The 16,093-nt window shown below is 36.7% G+C and overlaps 1 protein-coding gene across 6 annotated transcripts; it reads left to right on the top strand.

Moving 5' to 3' along the window:
- Window positions 1–340: 340 nt before the first annotated feature.
- Window positions 341–14,146, top strand: LOC18427886 (autophagy-related protein 18f). Of its 6 annotated transcripts, none has more exons than XR_016050492.1 (9): window positions 341–1,033; window positions 4,698–5,153; window positions 5,238–5,657; window positions 5,919–6,155; window positions 6,283–7,101; window positions 7,218–7,384; window positions 7,547–7,601; window positions 13,021–13,250; window positions 13,861–14,146. XR_016050492.1 is itself a non-coding variant. In XM_088859930.1 (9 exons), the coding sequence occupies exons 2-8, from the start codon at window positions 3,837–3,839 to the stop codon at window positions 13,235–13,237; spliced, it is 2,340 nt and encodes a 779-aa protein (XP_088716056.1). In that variant the 5' UTR covers window positions 907–1,033; window positions 3,726–3,836; the 3' UTR covers window positions 13,238–13,250; window positions 13,861–14,146. The 6 variants fall into 6 exon arrangements, 5 of the variants coding, with proteins under 5 accessions (XP_088716055.1, XP_088716059.1, XP_088716056.1 ...); XM_088859930.1 differs by lacking the exon at window positions 7,547–7,601 and adding an exon at window positions 3,726–3,860 and having other exon boundaries at window positions 907–1,033; XM_088859929.1 differs by lacking the exon at window positions 7,547–7,601.
- Window positions 14,147–16,093: the final 1,947 nt, after the last annotated feature.

Below are 16,093 nucleotides of genomic sequence, written 5' to 3'. Positions count from 1 at the left end.
TTTTCAGCTTCTTCCCGTTTCTACCGCCCGTGAAGGTTGTTGACGTCAAGAAGGAGAGAGACTTTAAAGCGGTTTAAAATACAAAAAAGTCCGAATTAAAATTTTAGTACTTATTCTTTGTCCGTTTCCCTAAAACAAAGTCCCTCATCCTCAGCAAATCGAGCGGCACCCACCCCAATTATGAACGTTCCCTCTTCCATTTTTTCTTCTAAAACTCTCTCTCCCTCTCAATTTTATTTGGTAAAAAGATCATAGAGACTCGCATATTTTATCGCGTTATCTAGGGTTTCTGTCTCTACTTGATTTTGAATTTGAACAGCTTTGTTTGTTGCTAGATATTAGCTAACGGTCCTATTATCATCTGACTTTATATAAGGATCATCTGTTTTTTTCATCGCTGATGCACCCTCCAAAGCAAAGGAGAAAATCAGTACTTTTTTTTAAAAAAATGTGATTTTTGGGGTTTCTTTTGTCTCCGTTTGATTGAGATCCTTTCAAAATTTGATTGATCTTTGAAACCAACTGTACATCGTTGTGATTTGACCCTCTTTATAAGCTTTCATTTTGGTAAATAGGCTGTTATTCTGTATAGCTTTCTAATTTAATTCGAAAATTTTTTTGTTGGGTTCTTTTCTTCACACACGAGGCGATCATTCGTCTCTTTTGGAGGCTTTTTGATTTCTCTGTAAATATTATGTATATTTTTGGAAACAATAATTTGTTACTTCTACACTTTTTGGTATAAATGGGGGATTGTCATGACAAAATAAGGCTGTTCCAGTGTCTATAAAGAAGCAGACTGAGAGTATATGATTTGGGAATCAGGGTTTTCTGAGGGGGGGGGATGAGGAACGATGAGAACAAGGCTCAAGGGAGAAGTAATGGTTTTTTTCCAACTTCTTTTAGGGCAATTTCCACCTACCTGAGAATAGTTTCATCTGGTGCATCGAGTGTTGCTTCTACTGTGCGCTTGGCTGGGGCTTCAGTGGCGAATTCGATTTCTGATAGAGAGGAGGACAGTGGTCGGAATCGAGTAAGTTCAGCTTTGAAAAAATTTCTTTGAACTGTGCCCTGAGTTGTGGCTGAAATGGGAAACGTACAATTGTCTGGTTCTCACTTAATTGGAATCTCCTAAAAGCGAGAAGTTTGTACTTTCCTTCTTGGATTCTATTTTGCTATTGTTTGTTTAATCATCCCTCGGAAGCCTGAATGCTTCAAAAGCGGTGCTTTTTGGCTGGGTGTTTTAGTCGTGCAATGTTAATCAGTTTGTGTTTGTGCCATTTGATTTAAACCATAGTTCTTTATTTTTTTAGCCGATTGGAGTTGTTGAATGGTGACCAAAGGGGACTTGGGATTGTCAAAAAATGTATGTATTTTTTCTGCTAGGTAAATGGGGGTTTTGTGTGGCTAATCCATTTGTTCAAATAATGTACATTTCGATTTCTACCCTATTTTTTTTTTTTTTTTTTTTTTTTTTTATGACTTTTTTTTTATTGGTTTTCTTTTCTGAAACTGGAATTGTGCATTGGGGTAATAGTCAGGCCTCTAGATGTTCTTTTTGTCTTGCTTTTACTTTTGGGAATAATTTTCTTATAGTGGTGAAGCTTATTCACGCTGGAAGTTTCTTGTTCTTACCAAAATGTGTGTTATAGGAGTTGTTTCATGACCGTGCTTGGTCTGTATTTTGATCCATGTTTGTGAGAAAGAAGTGAGCTCAACTGCTCTCAGTCTGTATTGTTTTTGTGAGCATCTGAGAATTGGCTCTTTTTGATTAGTTTTCCCTAGCACTTTTCGTAGTACATTTGGTATGATGCGTTTGTCACTAAATTTGGTGCAGTAACTTAACCTGCAATGCTTGAGCCTTATTGGCGGATGCACATTGATACATTTTCTTATGTTATTTTAACTTCCTATAAAATTGTGTCACTATCATAAAAATGTCAATAAAAATGATGGATTTGCTAGGATGGTAGAACTCTATGTTCATATGTGCTTATCATATCTGTTCTTTGAAATGTCATGAAGACTTGAACTTATGGTTCCAATCTCTTGGAGCTTGCTTCTCATGGAAAAGTGAACACAAACTAAATGGAGCTCTAGTTTCAATCAAAAGCCCATGATCATGGTTCTTGACATAGTATTTGTACTCTTAGGAAAACCTTTTAGGTTATCCTGTGTACTAAATTCGTACACATTTTAAGGATAAGTACAAAAGGAAAAATGCGATCTATATGAATGGAAAGATGGGTATTGATTCAACCAGCTTTATGGAATCACATAATTTGTTGAGGAACTTTGAGGCACTTGCTATATTTATTTTGTCCTTGTCTTTTGGAAAATATGCCACATACTTGTTCAAAGTTTAAATTAGATTGAAATTGGTTTTCAACAAGGCCTAACCATGTCCGGAAAAGCTATCCAAAAGACTACATGTTCTAATCTGGCTACTTACAGGCATTGTGGGTGTTATTTAGAGCTTGAGGTTCCTCTTGTTGGCATAGATTAATTGTTCGAAACGGTAGCTAAACCAGTAGTACATTGGTTCTTGACTTTTCTTATTGTTTTATGTGTCCAAACATCCGAGACAGGGTGGACGTGCTATTTGTATGTGCCGGAAGAAGAATGGATCCAACACATGTATCTGATATGCACATCGGAAATGTCAAATATTGATGTGGGGAATTTGTGAAAGCCAGAGCATCATCGAGTAGTGAGTGATAATGAGCCAGCAAGCAGCCAATGGTAATGAGCAGTGAGTGATGACGATGGTAAAAGCACGAATTTAGGCCCAACACAAGCAATAATTAAGAAAAGCCCTATTGTTTCTTCCTTACACCCAAGCTAGGGTTCAAAAGCCTGGAGTTTTCACTCTTTTTTTCCCCCCCTTGAAAATAAAGTCAAATGAATGGCCTAGGACCCTCCATTCACCTCTATTTATTTCATTAAGTTGGGTACAAAGCCCAAAATAACCCTAGCCAAAATACTAGAAGAGATAAATAAGATACCTTATTAATTGTGATGGATAGAATGTAATGAATCAGTCCTGAGATTTTTCTCAAACTACTAGAAGAGATAAATTAGATAGATAACTCATAACATGTAGAGTCTTTGGGAGTTGGTCTATATTCACGGATCTTATTACTTGGCTCAATGAGCCATGCATTAAATGGATATTTCGATATCTTTCCTACCAGAAACTGGTTCAGATTTAGGTGCATTACCTCAGTGCCTTGTCAATGTGGTCTGATGACCTTCAGCCCATTCTCTAACCAGCATTTGTTTCAGAGATGTGATGTTACCTGATGTCCAAGTCCATTGGTTTGATCTCCCCAGGATCACTGATGCGAGAGCTTGGGATATTGCATTAGAAAGATGTCAATTGCATCCTGAGTGTGTGGAGTGGGGGCAGTGGCCTCAATTTTGTATCTGCACTGGCTGACATGTTCAATCATATCAGGTGGAATATTACAACGTTCCAAAGATATTTGAACAATGTAAAATCTATCATGGCTTACGATTACTTGAGTTGCGATTCTAGGCAAATAGGACTGGTATTTGGTTGAAGAAGTAGTAATATTTGATTAAGTATGAAATTCTAGAACAGTTCCTCTCTGAATAGATTTTGCTGGGGTTTAGAAACAATTCACTGGGGCCTATTCTAAACTAAATTTGTTTCATAATGTGATGTTACCCGATGTCCCAGTCATTTGGTTTGACATCCGCAGAATCACTGATCCAAGAGCTTGGGATATGGCAATATAAAGAAAGATATTACTTGCATCCTGAGTATGTGAAGCGGATGTAGCAGCCTCAATTCTCTATCTGCACAAGGTGACATGTTTGATCATATCCTTCCAAAGGTATTCCAACCATGCTAAAAATCTGTTGTGGCTTTTGATTACTTGAAGTTGTGATTCTAGGCAAATAGAAGAGGTATTTGGTTTGAACTTTGAAGAAGCAATAATTTTGGATTAAATATGAAATTCTAGGACAGTCCTTCTTTGAATAGATTTCTCTGGGGTATAGAAGAAACAATTCATAACTAGCCAAATTGAATGATTTGTTGGATAGAAAAGAATCTCCAGGGAAGAAAAAACCTTTCTGAATTGAACTTCTAAACCCTGCAATACGTCGTGGAGGGTATTGAGTGCAAATAAACTTTATAATTTTGATATGGTGGTTTTGTGCAATATTAGAGGGGGGGGGGGGGGGGGGGGGGGGGGAATTGTTTTAAATACGCCATAGCCCTATGAAACATATGTATATATTTCTGACTTAAGATAAAATGTTTAAGCTAGGGTTTGTGGAGATGGCAGGGTGTGCCAATTATGGCAAAGACAACATTTCATCTCATTGCTTATTCTTTCTCTTGGATATCTTGTTCTTTTCTTTATGCTGGGAAAGGGTTAAGGTGTGCTCTGGAAGCAGTTAAGGATGGGAGAGAGAGCTTGGGTGCTTGAGAAGCTGTTGTAGTTCTTAATACTGTCATCATCCAAGTTGGAAATATAGGATGACATCTTGTGTTATAATTGAAGCAAGACAAGAATGACCTATAGGTAAAAAGCTAAATATGGAAGGTACATTAGTGATATTGACTTAACCAAAAGAAAAGAGAGAGAAAAAAGTCAAATCGTCTGATTTCTATGGCCATATTTCATCAGTTTGTACTTAAATAGCGTTTGCTATATTTATGACAGGTGCGATGGGCAGGGTTTGACAAGTTGGAATGCGAGAGTGGTTATACCCGTAGGGTCCTTTTGTTGGGATATAGAACTGGTTTTCAGGTCTGGGATGTTGAGGAATCCAATGATGTGCGGGAATTAGTATCAAAACAAGATGGTCCTGTTGCATTTCTTCAAATGCTTCAGAAGCCGCTCGCTTCTATAAAATCAGAAGATAAATTTGCTGATGTTCGACCCTTGCTGGTTGTTGTCGGGGATGCAAGTAATAATATTCAAGCTGGGTTTGGGTCTGCATGCGATGGGAGTGCCAGTGGCTACCCTGAGCTTGGAAATGGGAACAACATTGGACCTACAGTGCTGCAGTTTTATTCTGTGAAGTCTCATTCTTATGTACATGCTTTGAAGTTCAGGTCAGCTGTTTACTCGGTTCGATGCAGTCCCCGCATTGTGGCTATTGCTCAAACAGCTCAGGTCAGTAACTTCAATTTTTTCGCAAAGTGAAGTTCTCTGCTAAAAATCAGGTAATCCAGTTGACAAAATGGGTTGTCATTGTAGGTTCATTGTTTTGATGCTGCAACCATTGAGAGTGTATATATTGTGGTCAGCAACCCTATAACATCTGGGTGCCATGGCCCTGGAGGCTTGGGAATGGGTTATGGTCCCCTTGCAGTGGGTACTAGGTGGCTGGCTTATAGTGGAAGTCCTGTTATTGTAAATTCGAATACAGGGCGTGTTGCTCCTGCTCCAAATCCATCGGCTGCTCCAAATGGGAGCTTGGTTGTACGCTACGCAAAGGAATCAAGCAAGCAAATTGCTGTTGGTATGGTTACGCTTGGTGATATGGGTTATAAGAAGCTGTCCAAGTATTGCTCTGATCTTCTTCCTGACTGTAGTAATTCTTATAGAGTAGTGAACTCTAACTGCAGATCAAATGGTATCGTTGGACATGCAATTGAAGCTGAACATGTTGGAATGGTAAGCACCATGCTTTATTTATTTTAAGTAGGGCAAGTTCCTGGGTTTTGTTTATGGTTGTCTTTTTTCTATTGAGATACATAAATTGTATTAGCTATATATTACTTTTCAGTGCTGTTACCTTCTACACTTTTCACTTGGAAGTTTTCTTTCATTCTGGTTATGTTGCCCTTCTATGAAAATTTTAAATCTTGTGGTTACCCCTTCAATATTGCATCTGTTCTCAAATAAATTGGTTGGCCTTTTTCTTATTCCTTACAGGTCATCATCAGAGATATCATTTCTAAGTCTGTAGTTACACAATTTAGGGCCCACAAGAATCCTATTTCAGCGTTATGCTTTGATCCAAGCGGGACGTTACTGGTTACAGCTTCAGTTCAAGGACACAACATTAACATTTTTCGAATCATGCCACCTCCCCTTGGAGATTCCCCTGTCTTTGACTTGTTCCCATCATATACTCATCTTTATAGGCTCCAACGTGGGTTTACAAATGCGGTATATGAACCAATTGTGTATCCTATTTCTAGCAATATGGTGGTGTCTTATTGTTACAAAGTTTTGAGTATCTATATTTTTTTTTCACTGTATTGGTGGTTTAATATTGAGTTTTAACACTTAACAGGTTATCCAGGACATCAGTTTTAGCGATGACAGTCGGTGGATTATGATCAGTTCTTCCAAGGGAACGAGCCATCTCTTTGCAATTTCTCCTTTTGGTGGAAACATGGGTCCACAGTCAAATGAGGCTACTATGGTCAACAGTGGTCATGATGGAATGTTTTCATTTACCAGGCCTGGGGTTCGATGGCCACCTACCTCATGTTCTTCAAAGCATAATCATTTTGTGCCTGGTTCTCCAATCACTTTGTCGGCAGTGAGCCGAATAAGGAATGGGAATAATGGATGGAGGGCTACTGTGAATGGGGCTGCTGCTGCTGCCACTGGAAGGGTGAATAATGCCCTTTCTGGTGCTATTGCTTCTTCCTTTCACGACTGTAATAGTGGGTCATATTTGGATTCGAGAATAAAACACCACTTATTAGTCTTTTCTCCATGTGGGTTTGTCATTGAATATGGATTACGCCTAACACCTGGAGAAGAGAGGTTAAAGACCGTATCTGATGCTTCGGGTCCTGGCAATATCTATGAATCAGGTCAAGATCAAGATATGAGGTTGGTCATTGAGACTCTTTGGAAATGGAATGTTTCTCACAGGCAAAACAGAGCAGCAGAGGAAGAAAATGTTGACATTTACGGCGAATCTGGAGACAGCTATAAACTTCTACCTAAGGGGTACAAAAATAGTGCAACTGTCTACCCTACTAATAGTGGTATGCCCAAGAGAGAGAGGCTTACATCTGAGGAGAAGCACCACTTGTATATCTCTAATGCTGAACTGCAAATGCATCATGCACAAACACCTATATGGGTCAGACCTGAGGTACCATTCTGCCTCCTTGCTCATTGGGATGGAGATTGCTTCTAGAGATGTTTGGGTTTCTTAGTGGTGTTGTAGGTTTCTATTTTAGTGATTTTTGTTTTTAAACTATCTGCCAGATGTACTTCCAAGTGTTTCTGATGGACAATGTGAGAATGGAAAACTTAAATGACTTGTATGAGGAAATTGAAATTGAAAGGGTTCCAACTCGCACTATTGAAGCAAGGTCTAAGGATTTGGTACCAGTGATTGACAGTCTGCCGAATTCCAAGTTCTCAGGATTCAGGTGTGTTAAATTCCAAGTTCTGCAGGATATCCTCTTGGTACTTTGGATAATCACCTCTACTGACGAACACCTTACGTTTTCGTTCTCATGATGTGATACTTTTTTGGCTATTTGATTGGTGTTCCCATCCCATGATATGATGCTTTTTGGCTATTTGATTAGTGCGCGATTGCAATTCTTCCAATAATGAGAACTCTTGGGTACATCTTTTCGTTTGGTAGGTTAACTTCCTCATGTGGCTTGTTAGTGACTCAATTTTTTCTTTGTTTTCAGCTGTTTGCATTATTTCACTAGAATGTTTACAACCAGTATTTAAAAAAAATGCTGATACGGATTTGGAATCACCTGATCCGTATCAGTTCTCAAAGGACCAGTTCCCTACATATATTAGGAACCGAACCAGCCAGTTCTGTTAGGGAACCAGGCATGTGAGCCCAACCGAACTGCCCAGTTCCCTATTCTGTTACTTTTTTATTTTTTGTTTTTTAAATTTCTAGTTGATTTTTTTTTATAAGAAGAGTGACCACCCTGCTCGTGTAATGGCCTACCTCTGTGGGTCACTTTCCACCTTCACGTGAAGTACTCACCCTAATGTCTTGTTCCCATATGGCTTTTTTATAGCCCACCCTCCCCACATAACTCTTGAAAATCCCCGATGTGGAACTAAAAGTGAGAGGTATTAGTAACCTATTTGTCATGAGTGCTAGATAATGGGTACAAGATGCATGGAAAATAATTTTAGTAATTTCATATTTTGACAAAAGATTCCTTTTAGAAGATGCAGTAATGTTTATGGAGTCCGTTCAAGTCTCTTTGCCTACATTCAATATTTTGTTTGTGCTATCCATTAAAATTAGTATGTTGCATGCATTTTGGTGCATTTCTAGTTTTGCAGTGTCAACATTGCTGAACCCTAGACTCATGCATATGATCTTATTTTCTTGCCGTGTCATGTTTTAAACTCTATGCGGAGAATCACAATCAAAGACTCACTTTACACCTTGATATTGTGTGTTCTTTTCGTAATTTCAACATGGATTTGCACACACTATCATTTGCACATGCATAGTTCTAAATGATGGCTCTGTAGTTCTTCCATTTACCGCTTACGATTGGTTATAGAGGAGGGAAGTGTTTCTTAGAATGCGTGTGTGTGTCTCTCTCTCTATATATATATATATATATATATATATATATATATATGGGATTATCTACAAATAGACTATTTACCTTTTGTACAAGGAGGTCACAACTATTCCCACTCATTAGATGTCAAATTGGATGGCTTGGGGTGAGTCACGAAATCTGAAAATTGTTTTTTGGAACGTTGTGTCTAATCAATGGCACTCTTACAACCACCCATTTTGAAATCTAAGAGATAAGAATATTTGTGACCTTCTTGTACAAAAGGTAAATGGTCTCTTTGTAGACAATCCCTATATATATATATATATGAGTTATGTTAGGGTGCTCATATTATGGAGTAATTTATCATTGTACTCAACAAATTTTGACACTTCTATATCATTGTTTTGTAGATGGAGCATTTTTTTAGTAAGGGTATTTTTGGTCATTAGAAGGGTGTGACGTCACCCACTTAAGGTGTGACATCACCCACATGTTACACACTAGTTGCATTTAATGCTCCATGTGGGTGACGTCACACCCCATGTAGATGACGTCACACCCCTCTTAATGACTAAAAATACCCTTACTAAAAAAATGCTCCATGTTCAAAACAAAGATATATATGTGTCCAAATATATATATATATATATATAAGATTTTGTGAGGCTACGCCACTTGGTGGTGTATACCCGTAAAGTCCTCAACATTTTTGGATACTTAGATACCGTTACCCTATAGTGTAATAACTTTTTGTCTAGGGGTATTTGAAGTAATTAGTCAAGAGTAAAGTAGAATTTCTAATAGAAACAAAAGCATTTATTAACAATCGTGGATAATGACATCACTACTATGGTGTGTGATATTACCCTCAAGATGCCTTAATTGTTTTTAACTACTAATAGAATGCCACTATTTTTTTATATAAATGTCAATTCTACCCTTCTAAATGACCAAAAATGCCCTTACTTGAAAAATATCACATTACAATTCAAGGGTATCTAATTGTCCAAAAATGTTGAGGATTTCAAGGGTATACACCACTAAGTGCTATAACCTAACAAAATCCATATATATATATATATATATATATGGAAAATCTTCTTGTTAGCCCAAGGGCTAACAGAAAGATACGAGCCCAACGGTCCAGATTGAATTTGGGCTGATCTGACGATCACGGATGCTCGATAGTGTTTGAACTTTAATTTTTTTCTACAAATCCAAATCACTTGAAATTTTAGGCGTGTGTTCATAAAAAATAGGTGAATTTTCGAAAAATATGTAAAAAATACTTTATATGAAATAAAATAACCAAAATACCCCCGTAAAGTTTCAGGGGTATTTTGGTCAATTTGCTTTTACGGATTATTTTTTAAATATTTTTATTAGGTGCGGCTTGATAAGAAGAACACATGCTTAAAATTTCAAGTGATTTGGATTTTTAGAAAAAGTATTAAAATTCAAACACGAAATGAGGTCGTGACAGTCAGATTGGCTCAGATTCAATCTAGGCGGTTGGGCTCATATCTTCCTGTTAGCCTCTGGGCTAACAATAGTATCTTCATAATAGAATGCCACTATTTTTTTAACTACTAATAGAATGCCACTATTTTTTTATATAAATGTCAATTCTACCCTTCTAAATGATAAAAAATGCCCCTACTTGAAAAATATCACATTACAATTCAAGGGTATCTAATTGTCCAAAAATGTTGAGGACTTCAAGGGTATACACCACCAAGTGCTATAACCTAACAAAATCCATATATATATATATATATATATATATATATATATATATGGAAAATCTTCTTGTTAGCCCAAGGGCTAACAGAAAGATACGAGCCCAACGGTCCAGATTGAATTTGAGCTGATCTGACGATCACGGATGCTCGATAGTGTTTGAACTTTAATTTTTTTCTACAAATCCAAATCACTTGAAATTTTAGGCGTGTGTTCATAAAAAATAGGTGAATTTTCGAAAAATATATAAAAAATACTTTATATGAAATAAAATAACCAAAATACCCCCGTAAAGTTTCAGGGGTATTTTGGTCAATTTGCTTTACGGATTATTTTTTAAATATTTTTATTAGGAGCGGCTTGATGAGAAGAACACATGCTTAAAATTTCAAGTGATTTGGATTTTTAGAAAAAATATTAAAATTCAAACACGAAATGAGGTCGTGATAGTCAGATTGGCTCAGATTCAATCTGGGCTGTTGGGCTCATATCTTCCTGTTAGCCTTTGGGCTAACAATAGTATCTTCCTAAATATATATATATATATATAGGAAAAAGTTGGGGTTAGCCCTCTAGCTCATATGATATAGGAAAAAGCTGGGGCTAGCCCAACTAGCTCATATGAACATATGAGCGCAACAACCCAGATTGAATCTAGGCCGATCTGACGATCACAGATGTTTGGTAGTGTTTGAATTTTATTTATTTTTCTACATTTTCAAATCACTTGAAATTTTAGGTGCATGTTCTTTTTATCAAAGTGCATCTAATAAAAATATAAAAAAAATATCTGCTAAAAGCAAAATGACCAGAATACATCTGAAACTTTTTGGGGGTATTTTGGTCAATTTATTTCATGTAAAATATTTTTTTGATATTTTTTGAAGATTCACCTATTTTTGATGAACACACCCCTAAAATTTCAAGTGATTTGGATTTGTAGAAAAATAAAATAAAATTCAAACACTACCGGACATCTGTGATCGTCAAATCAACTAAGATTCAATCTGGGCCGTTGGGCTCATGTTCACATGAGTTAGTGGGCTAACCCCAGTTTTTTCCATATATATATATAACAAAAGTCTTCTCAACGCCTCTAGGCGCAAATGAACAGTGATTTTGCCCATGCTCATCACCTCTAAAGTTCATCGTACGGTCACGATTTGTCCAGTAGTGTTTCAATTTTCATTTTGTTTCTATAAGTCGAAATTATATGAAATTTGGAGCGCGTGTATATCTTAGTGAGGCACACCTAATAAAAATAGGAAAAAAATATTTCGCAAAATATAAATTGACAAAAATACCCCCGTAAATTTTCAGGGGTATTTTGGTCAATTTATATTTTGCAAATTATTATTTTTATATTTTTATTAGATTCTCTTATTTTTGATGAATACGTTCCAAATTTCTGATCATTTCGATTTGTAGAAAAAATATGAAAATTGAAATACTATTGGACAACTGTGACCGTGCGATGAACTTTGAACGGTGATGAGCATAGGCAAAAATCACTATTTATTTTCGCCTATAGGTGTTGTGTAGTGTTTTTTCCATATATATATATATATATATATATATATATATATATATATATATATATGTATAAATAAAAGATTACGTTGTCAGATGACATAGTTTTGATCGATGAGTCCTGAAACAACCTCAACATAAAGTTAGAACTTTGGAGGGATGCTCTAGAATCCAAAGGTTTTAAAATTAGCCAGACTAAGACAGAGTACATGGAATGCAAGTTTCGTAATAATAGGTGTAGAGACAAGGAAGCAGTTCAGATTGATGAGCAATAAGTAAAAAAAAGACAGCGCTTTCGATATCTCAGGAAAATAGAGAGATTGGAGGAAGATGTCGCACACAGAATTAGAGCTGGCTTGGCCTGTACAACTAGAATTTTATGTGATTGTCGCATACCAATGAAGTTGAAGAGCAAGTTCTATAGGACAGCTGTGACACCAACTTTGTTCCATGGGGCTGAATGCTGGACGGACAAAAAACAGTATACTCATAGAATGAATGTAGTGGAGATGAGAATATTGAGATGCATGAGTGGCATGACAAGAAGGGATAGAATTCGAAATGAATCTATTTGGTAGAATTTAAGTGTGGCACCAATAGGTGATAAGATGAGAGAGGGTAGGCTTAGGTGGGCTGGTCATGTGTGACATCGACCAAGTACAATAACTAGTAGGAAGTGCGAGTTAGTTCAAGTAGAAGGACTCAAAAGGGCAAAGGGTAGGCCCAAAAGGATGTGGTTGAAATAATATGAAAAGATATGGGGACTTATGACTTCACTAAGGGTATGACTTTTAATAGAGAAGAATGATGAACCAGGATTCATGTAGCTAACCCTAATTAATTGGGAAATGGTTATGATGATGATGATGATGATGATACATAGTTATGTTAGGATGCTCACATTATAGACCATTTTGTGATTGTACTCAACAAATTTTGGACACTTATATACATTTATAATTATACTTATGTGGAGCTCGCTTTCTTGACTTTTTTAGTTGACTGTGATTAAATCAAAATTAAACAATAATATAATCATTTGTTGTAAAAAAGAATTTTAATATTTAATCTATAGTGAATATTTTATAAATCATTGTTCATCTAATTTTTAAGTTGAAGAAGCATTGTGCAGTCCATCTTCTGATAGCTAGTTTATTATTTTAGAGTTTGGAACCTTGTATATATATGTAGGTCTTCAAATTGCATAACTCTCGTATTATCATCAAATTTAAATGTAGGTCTTCACCTGTTTTGGTGGATGGCCTTTGCAATAGATCACCACTGCAAAAGTGGGAAGCTTTTGAAGATGGGAAACTTCCGAGGAGAAGCAGCTGTGGCTCTCTTGATTGTTTTGGTGGTGGTGGTCGCTTATCTACAGAATCAACTGAGGGCTTTTTTGTAAATACTGGAGGGAGCCCAATGATGGAGACCCATCTTGAGGGTGGTGAAGATTAGTTCGAGTTTTTAGGTATTCGCAATCTTTTCTTTTCGTGTTTAAGGAGATATGCACACAATTTCTCAATTCTATTGGTTTTATATATATATATATATATATATATATCTAGTTAAAAGGGTCCGTCCTCTACTTCTGTTTTGATTCATATACGTCAAAAACATCACCACATTAGAAAGTAAAAGGAAAATATTGAAGATTTTCCATTAATTGCCTGAAAACTCATTAACAGTTTGAGAGTTTCTGCCATTTTTTATCCTCTACATCCCTCCCCCAATCCAACTGCACTCCAACCGTCACCATCATCATCTCTCTCTCTGGGGAAATTGGCAGCAGGACATTTCTGCCCCTGCTGATGCCTGCTGTCATGGCCGTGATAGCTGTATCATTGGCCTGCTTATTTGCCATACACTCCCATATATAATCCATATTTTGCTAAGCAGATCCCTTTTGTTCAGGTATGTATTCTCATGTCCACAGGTCACCCCAAAACAAATGGAATGAAAAAAAAAAAAAAGGAAAAAGAAAAAGAAAAATTAAATAAAGAGAGCAACTGTGGAGAGCTGGTGAAGCTGCATGTACTACTCATGTGCATTCTTTTTCTATTTTTTTGTTATTTTTGCAGGAGAGCATTAATATGACGATGAAGATGGTGATCACATTCATGTGGGATCACATTCATGTCATTCATGTGGAAGAGGGTATTGATTGCGAAGCAGATGGTACTGGGTTTGCTGTACATACAGAAATGTGAAATATTGTCTATTTATATTATATTGACTTGCATGTAAATAAGCAAATTGTTTTCTCTCGACTAATGCTATCTTGTATAGTGGTCTTGCGGGACCCTTTGTGTGGGGGTTATTTGTTGAAAATGGAATGGTGAGAGAAATCCATGTGCCCACCAAAAAGATATTTTTTTTTTTCTAAAGTTCATGTACGTTATGTTTTATATTTATCTTTTCATGGAGATGATGTCATCAACCAAGTAAGCATGGGCTCTTCCGTTGTTAGTGGCACCCCATGCATCGTTCCATAAAGGTGCTACTGACAGACCGGTGGTTGTACCAGTGCCACTGTGAATTTGGTTTCCAACTGCCCGTGCTTATTTAGTACTGGATCAATGAATTCCACATCAGGAAAATAAACAGGCAAAATACAATAAGCTCGACGAGGTTGCAGTGGCAAAACTGCACTCATTCGCCATTCAATTAATTGGTCATAAACACAGATTAGAGCTCTATTTTGGTTGGATCGTGCAGTTTTTGGATATGATTATTTGATACTCCAAACAATGATTGAAACCACGGAGTGCAGTTCTTCAGTATAATTTTTTGCTACTGCAAAAAATGATTTAAACCAAACGATGCACAACTCAACTGAAACTTAAGATCAAATATGAGATTAAATATGGGTTTGGGGACCATTCTAGATTTTTTTTTTCATTAGCAATGACATTCTTTGAGGAGGAAGACCCCTCCGATTGACACTCCAACTTAAAAGGAAATGGAGAAAAAAAATTACAAAATATCGTGGCGACATTATGATTTCGATGTCTAGGATTACAAGGGGAGTGTGCTTCTCTTTATCAATCTCTAGTTGTGGTTGTAATTTTGGAGGGTTAACATGTACAATCTTCAATTGCGTGAACATTTGAAGCACCGTGGCTTTCAATTTTGCTGGTTCTTCTACTTGATCACAACATTTCATCCCTTTGTTCAGAAATTCTACACCTAAGGATAGAAATCAAGTGTATGTTAAGAGTATCAAGTCTTTCCAATCAACCTCTTTAATTGACCAAGGCACGTGGTATTTATAGACTTAGGGGTTTCTGTCCCCTTCTTTATATTTGTAACTTTGAAAATGGGGTGTCCAAAGGACTTAAAATTTGGAGGATGAGTTGAAAGTGCCAAAGATTTCAAAAAACGCTAGGCGGCCTGCCTGGCACCCAGCACCTAGGCGGACGCCTAGAACTTCGGGCGCCCTGTGGTGCAAATTCTTAGTTTTTTTTTTATATATTTGCTATCCAAATGCACATATTTGCATATATTTGTGTCAAATTTGTAATTTATTCCATTTGGAATTGAAAATATCGCAAGTTCGCAACATACATTTTTAAAATATCCATATGACATGTCTCAGCCTCTCAGGTAATTGGTTGAGAATAAACTTATTCAAAATTTTGAAACATACAAAACATTTGAAAGTCTAATAGGTTATTGTAAAGTCTCCAACTCTCATATTCTCCATATTCCATATCCATAAAATAAACTATAATAACATCCAAGTCTCAAACTCTCAAAGTCATCAACAAATTGACTTCCAAAACTATACAAAAACCAGTAAACCACACAACGAAATAGTCCAAAAAGCAAAAAGGCAAAAAAATTACAAACCATATAACTAAATAAAAATTGTCCAATTGTCTAAAGCCCAAACCAAGATGGTGCAATGACGTATTAAAGTTATTTCAAAAGAAGAGAGAAGACAATCAGGACATCAATAAGAATCAGAATCACCATCATCATTACTTTCATTTGCATCAGAATTGTGGTCCTCATCATCAGAATCATCACCCTCTTCAACATATTCCTATTCTTCCTGAGATTCTTTTGAATCTGCCTCCTCTTCCTCTATCTTCGTCCGTGAAGTACCAGCAGAAGAAGTTGCTCCAGTGACTCTCCTAGGATCAGAAGCTTTCCCTGAAGCCTCCTCGACCATTTCCCATGTCAAACCCTTACCAAGGAAGGCCTCCTTAATACCAGGGTCACTAACTGGCCAATCTGAAGCATTCTCCATGTCTTTCGAAGAGATAAGGTCCTTCTTTGGCTGGTTTTTCTTCTCCTTGAGCATTTGAT

The sequence above is a fragment of the Amborella trichopoda genome, chromosome 2 (genome assembly GCF_054954075.1).
Source record: "Amborella trichopoda isolate Santa Cruz 75 chromosome 2, AtrichopodaSantaCruz75HAP2 v2.0, whole genome shotgun sequence".
Taxonomy (NCBI): Eukaryota; Viridiplantae; Streptophyta; class Magnoliopsida; order Amborellales; family Amborellaceae; genus Amborella; species Amborella trichopoda.
This window is presented reverse-complemented; position numbering and strand designations above follow the sequence as displayed.